This window comes from Engystomops pustulosus, chromosome 6 (genome assembly GCF_040894005.1).
Source record: "Engystomops pustulosus chromosome 6, aEngPut4.maternal, whole genome shotgun sequence".
NCBI classification, from domain to species: domain Eukaryota; kingdom Metazoa; phylum Chordata; class Amphibia; order Anura; family Leptodactylidae; genus Engystomops; species Engystomops pustulosus.
In genome coordinates this window covers 8,509,031-8,516,020 of record NC_092416.1, presented here as the reverse complement: position 1 = coordinate 8,516,020, position 6,990 = coordinate 8,509,031, and the positions used below count along the sequence as shown (strand labels likewise).

The window sequence follows — 6,990 nt, the reverse complement described above, 5'->3', positions numbered from 1 at the left end:
TAATCCACATGTGGACCTGCACCCACCACACAGAACCACACCCACATTATCACAGGCTCCTCCTCTGTCCTCCAAAACAAGGCCCCTTTATCGGGTGAAGTTACTATGAAGTGTTGATCAGCAAGGGGTTAACCTGAGTATTTTTCATATGGACCACTGAAGCCTCTTCATTTATTTAAAGGGATTGTCCAGTGACAACGAGTTAACCCCTCCCCTATTCTCAGGGTCCATGGTGGTCCCATCACTGAGCCCCACCATCAGCAGGTCCGGCCCGATCCTATGGAAAGGGGTTAATGTGCTGAATGGACAATCCCTTTAATCATAGAACCTTCATGCTCTGAACCCAAGAGATCGTCCCCGAGATTCTCCGAGAAATGTATCATTATATAACATTCCAAACATAAAGGATAAGAACCGGAGGACTGGACCCAATAATAATCTGCCCCCCGGGGGGTTACCTGCACCTGGGGGTCGCTCCAAGCCCCCAACATCTTCACACAACCAAGAGATGACGACCCAAGGAGGATCCGACTCCCATCCCAGGACCTCACAAGGTCCAGTATCGTCCTCAGCCAAGACCAAGATTATCAGAAGCAGCAGAGAATCAGTGACCCAGAGGAACCAGCAGCAGGTCCAGACTGAGGACACCTGAGTATATATGGAGGGTCAGGACCCGCCCCTGCAGCTGATTGGTCCAGGCTTCAGAGACACACCCCCAGCCCAGGGAGGCGGCTTCTTGTCAATCATCAGAGGATAACCCCAGGTGTAGCCTCCAGCCCAGAGACACCACAGCAAGAACCAGGACACAGAGTTCTACCAAATGGTTCTGATCCACAGACAGGACCGGTGAAAATGTGGGTCCAGTATTCAAAATGCAAAACTACATATCACAGGTCCTGACAGACTTATCACAATCAAGTAATAGCCCCACAGCTTCACCAGATATTACACTGATAGCACAACAGCTTCCCCAGATATTACACTGATAGCTCCACAGCTTCCCCAGATATTACACTGATAGCACCTCCCAGCAGATATTACACTGATAGCACCTCCCAGCAGATATTACACTGATAGCACCTCCCAGCAGATATTATACTGATAGCACCTCCCAGCAGATATTACACTGATAGCACCGAACCTCCCAGCAGATATTACACTGATAGCACTGCACCTCCCGGCAGATATTACACTGATAGCACCTCCCAGAAGATATTACACTGATAGCACCTCCCAGCAGATATTACACTGATAGCACCTCCCAGCAGATATTACACTGATAGCACCTCCCAGCAGATATTACACTGATAGCACCTCCGGCAGATATTACACTGATAGCATCTACCGGCAGATATTACACTGATAGCACCACACCTCCCAGCAGATATTACACTGATTGCACCATACCTCCCAGCAGATATTACACTGATAGCACCACACCTCCCAGCAGATATTACACTGATAGCACCTCCCAGCAGATATTACACTGATAGCACCACACCTCCCAGCAGATATTACACTGATAGCACCTCCCTGGAGATATTACACTGATAGCAGCTCCCAGCAGATATTACACTGATAGCACCGCACCTCCCAGCAGATATTATAATGATAGCACCGCACCTCCCAGCAGAAATTACACTGATTGCACCTCCCAGCAGATATTACACTGATAGCACCTCCCAGCAGATATTACACTGATAGCACCTCCCGGCAGATATTACACTGATAGCATCTACCGGCAGATATTACACTGATAGCACCTCCCAGCAGATATTACACTGATAGCACCTCCCAGCAGATATTACACTGATAGCACCTCCCAGCAGATATTACACTGATAGCACCACACCTCCCAGCAGATATTACACTGATAGCACCACACCTCCCAGCAGATATTACACTGATAGCACCTCCCAGCAGATATTACACTGATAGCACAGCACCTCCCAGCAGATATTACACTGATAGCACCTCCCAGCAGATATTACACTGATAGCACCTCCCAGCAGATATTACACTGATAGCACCGCACCTCCCAGCAGATATTACACTGATAGCACCACACCTCCCAGCAGATATTACACTGATAGCACCTCCCAGCAGATATTACACTGATAGCACCTCCCAGCAGATATTACACTGATAGCACCTCCCAGCAGATATTACACTGATAGCACCTCCCAGCAGATATTACACTGAGCACCACCTGCAGATATTATCAGGGTGTGATACCCCGGATATTATATGTAATAGAGATGAATTGTGATTTCATGTGTTTTATATTTTATTACTTCATTACATTTGATTACTTGGTATATTTGGTATTCGATGTGTTCATGACAGCAGGAGGGAAGGTCCTGCACCTGTCCTGGCTCTCCTGCCATCTCTCTGTATTGGAGTCTATTCCATATTCCTTACATACAGGAGGAGACTGCTGACCCCGCGGTGATATCTAAGCTTCTCCCTCCCCCTCCTCCTCGCTGGCGTCACGACCACATTCACATCCAAAGCCGGAAAGTGCAGGAGCCGGTTATCTCCGTCTGTCATACAGATGTACTAGGGGCAGAGTGTCCTCCCCACTCACTGTAGTGACTCACTGCTGCCCCCTGCTGCCGGGGGGACTGGCTGCACCGGGACATGTGAAAGGAGCAGTTCGACCCCCCACCCTTGGGAAACAGCTTCTCCATGTGACCTTTTCAAATATATGAATAACTCCCATCACTTGGCTTAGCGACGCCCCCTGCTCCTCTACAGCCAATCCCGAGTGAGGGGAGTTATTCATATATTTGAAAAGGTCACATGTTTCCCAAGGGTGGGGGGGGGAACTGCTCCTTTCCAGCCCCTCCCATTTGGCAACTGCCTAGTCGCACAGCAGATGCTAATGAAAGGTACAATATAACATCTTTTTTTCTGTAAAAACAATTTTTTATACAAAAACACTTTGGCAGTGTATGTACTATGCTCTGTGGGGACTGGGGGAGTGCTAAAAAAGGGTCTCCTGGTGACAGGTTCCCTTTAAATCATCAATCTGGGACATAAATCCTTATCTTGAGGGAATAAATCTGGGGGAATTATTGATCACATTTCGTGTGGGATCCAGTTTTCTCTGGAATATTCCCCTTGTGTATGTATATGAGGGGGTGTGGTCTCCCCAAACCCACTAACCACAGCGCCCCCTTGTGTATGTATATGAGGGGGTGTGGTCTCCCCAGACCCACTGACCACAGCGCCCCCTTGTGTATGTATATGAGGGGGTGTGGTCTCCCCAAACCCACTGACCACAGCGCCCCCTTGTGTATGTATATGAGGGGGTGTGGTCTCTCCAGACCCACTGACCACAGTGCCCCCTTGTGTATGTATATGAGGGGGTGTGGTCTCTCCAGACCCACTGACCACAGCGCCCCCTTGTGTATGTATATGAGGGGGTGTGGTCTCTCCAGACCCACTGACCACAGCGCCCCCTTGTGTATGTATATGAGGGGGTGTGGTCTCTCCAGACCCACTGACCACAGCGCCCCCTTGTGTATGTATATGAGGGGGTGTGGTCTCTCCAGACCCACTGACCACAGCGCCCCCTGGTGTATGTATATGAGGGGGTGTGGTCTCCCCAAACCCACTAACCACAGCGCCCCCTTGTGTATGTATATGAGGGGGTGTGGTCTCCCCAGACCCACTGACCACAGCGCCCCCTTGTGTATGTATATGAGGGGGTGTGGTCCCCCCAGACCCACTGACCACAGCGCCCCCTTGTGTATGTATATGAGGGGGTGTGGTCCCCCCAGACCCACTGACCACAGCGCCCCCTTGTGTATGTATATGAGGGGGTGTGGTCCCCCCAGACCCACTGACCACAGCGCCCCCTTGTGTATGTATATGAGGGGGTGTGGTCCCCCCAGACCCACTGACCACAGCGCCCCCTTGTGTATGTATACAAGGGGGTGTGGACTCCCCAGACCCACTGACCACAGCGCCCCCTTGTGTATGTATATGAGGGGGTGTGGTCTCCCCAAACCCACTAAACACAGCGCCCCCTTGTGTATGTATATGAGGGGGTGTGGTCTCCCCAGACCCACTGACCACAGCGCCCCCTTGTGTATGTATATGAGGGGGTGTGGTCTCCCCAAACCCACTGACCACAGAGCCCCCTTGTGTATGTATATGAGGGGGTGTGGTCCCCCCCAGACCCACTGACCACAGCGCCCCCTTGTGTATGTATATGAGGGGGTGTGGTCTCTCCAGACCCACTGACCACAGCGCCCCCTTGTGTATGTATATGAGGGGGTGTGGTCTCTCCAGACCCACTGACCACAGCGCCCCCTTGTGTATGTATATGAGGGGGTGTGGTCTCTCCAGACCCACTGACCACAGCGCCCCCTTGTGTATGTTTATGAGGGGGTGTGGTCTCTCCAGACCCACTGACCACAGCGCCCCCTTGTGTATGTATATGAGGGGGTGTGGTCTCTCCAGACCCACTGACCACAGCGCCCCCTGGTGTATGTATATGAGGGGGTGTGGTCTCCCCAAACCCACTAACCACAGCGCCCCCTTGTGTATGTCTATGAGGGGGTGTGGTCTCCCCAGACCCACTGACCACAGCGCCCCCTTGTGTATGTATATGAGGGGGTGTGGTCTCTCCAGACCCACTGACCACAGCGCCCCCTTGTGTATGTATATGAGGGGGTGTGGTCTCTCCAGACCCACTGACCACAGCGCCCCCTTGTGTATGTATATGAGGGGGTGTGGTCTCCCCAGACGCACTGACCACATCGCCCCCTTGTGTATGTATATGAGGGGGTGTGGTCTCACCTTCATTAAAGACATAGCAGCCGATTTATCTCCAGATGTTTATTACAATATAAAAGTTTACAGTTTTTTAGTTTCTTTACAAAAAAAATAAATAAAATCATCTCTATAATATATATATATACACCCCCCGCCCGGAACCCCCATAATTATCAGCCAAGAGGATCTGCTACCCACACCTCCTGTGCCCAGAATCCTTGCCGATGGTCTTCAGGGGAATTTTGATAGAACTGTGGGGCCCTCCACCCGGGGATCCAGAGGGGGGCCGCGGTCCTGAAGACAGCTCGGGGGGCCTGAGGAGACAGAATAAAAGAAACAACATCAATCATAGGAACTCATCTCGCTATAACCCCCGAGATCGTCATCACCCTGCACCCCCACAGCGTCATCACCCCGCACCCCCACAGCGTCATCACCCCACACCCCACCTCCCCTGAGTGTCCTCATCCCGCACCGCCCCCTCCCCTCGAGCGTCATCACCCCTCAGCTACAAGTGTCAGGTTAATCATTCCTCACCGGTATAGGGACTGGGTCCTCCACATTGCGGCTCCCTGGTCTGGTGGGGGTAGTAGTCCCATCCTCTATACCGCTGTCTTCCCCACTCAGACTCGGGGATGATGGAACTGTGGCGCCGCCATCTTCTGGTGGTGGGGTGGAGGAAGTGATGGGACCGGGTCCAGATGGCACCTTCTCCTCTCCTACTCGATCCGGAAGACGCGGCTTCTTTGGATGGAAGCTCGCTACCGTATAAGGATAATTATCCTCACCCAATCTGTCCATAGAAAGAAATGTGAGACACGGCCATTAGTACCGGAAACATCCACCACCAGCCCTACTGAGTATTACAGGAGGAGGGACTACTCACCGGCAGGAGACCTCGTAGGGATCGATCCATAGGGTCATCTCCTTGGGGAGGGACAGGTCCTGGTAGCTGAGGTCACTATGGGCACAGGCCTCCAGGATGGTCTCCTCCCGGTCATGTCTGTTCACCCTGATGCACCTGAAATAGGCAAATATTACACGTTAGAGAGAAGATCCTGATGGACCTGCATGAGGTCGTCTAGAGATGAGGATCCATGATGGGTTTTCTAGATATCCGGATGGATCTATATGGAGTTATCGAAAGATTTGATGGTGGGAAATTTATGGACATACAAAGTAATAAGGAAAAAAATGGCAAAATGCTGAAATACAGAAATATTCTACACCTGGACATGGATATAAAACATCTCCCAATAGAACAATGGAGTCATTTATGTGAGAAGCTGATGGATCAATGTTGGAATTTTTAGAATTATTGCCAATAGACAAAACTGGGATTACTAAAAAGAACAATAATGGAACAATATAAAAACATTCAAGAATTTTTGAAAATGCCAAAACCCAATGTAGGAAATTCTCTAGAAGCGACTTTGGAGCAGGATGACATTGTCAGAGATCAGTCAGAAAACCATTTGTAGTATTTTCCTGGATGCTGCTGCTCATATACCGGGAATTATTCCATTTATTCAATGAGCAAGTGAGGGAAACTTTTAGGCAAATTACTGATTTAGGAATTTTGGTAATTGATCTAAATGGGAGATTCTGATGGATCAATTCTGGAATGATGTTACCACATATAAGAGCAGTGCGTTACCTGTAGGCCTGGCCTCTCATTGGCTTCTCCGGGTACCAGTGTCCAGTGTATTTTTTGGAGAGTATTTCTAAGACCTTGTCTCCGAATATATTGATCTTCATTGGGTCCAGTTTTTGGAATCTGTTGGCCAGAGTCTTAATATAACCAACCCCGGCCAACAGCTCCTCTCTCATCTCCAGGGGGACGAATGTATATGAGGCCATTATATCTATGGGAGGAAACAAGAACAGGGCAACTTTTAGTAAGAAAAATAAATCTCTATAAGATATTGGTGGGGGGGGGGGGGAGTTAGAAAGATGGAGGAGATATGGGAAGAGCAGCAACAAGACCGGATACAGAAAGGACCCCGAGCTCCTCTATACAAAGAGAAATAGACAGCCAGAGAGCGAGAGCCCAACCCCAATAGTAGAGCAAGAGCCCAACCCTCGATACTAGAGCGAGAGCCCAACCCTCGATACTAGAGCGAGAGCCCAACCCCAATAGTAGAGCGAGAGCCCAACCCTCGATACTAGAGCGAGAGCCCAACCCTCGATACTAGAGCGAGAGCC

The 6,990-nt window shown here is 50.3% G+C and overlaps 1 protein-coding gene across 1 annotated transcript; it reads right to left on the bottom strand.

Moving 5' to 3' along the window:
• Window positions 1–5,493: 5,493 nt before the first annotated feature.
• LOC140065266 (protein BTG4-like) lies at window positions 5,494–6,642 on the bottom strand (the record flags this gene model as incomplete). The annotated part of the gene is made up of 3 exons (XM_072112865.1): window positions 6,443–6,642; window positions 5,672–5,806; window positions 5,494–5,578 (listed from the first exon to the last, which is right to left on the bottom strand). Coding segments are annotated over exons 1-3 (393 nt in total), but the record flags the coding sequence as incomplete, so codon positions are not given.
• Between the last annotated feature and the right edge of the window lie 348 nt (window positions 6,643–6,990).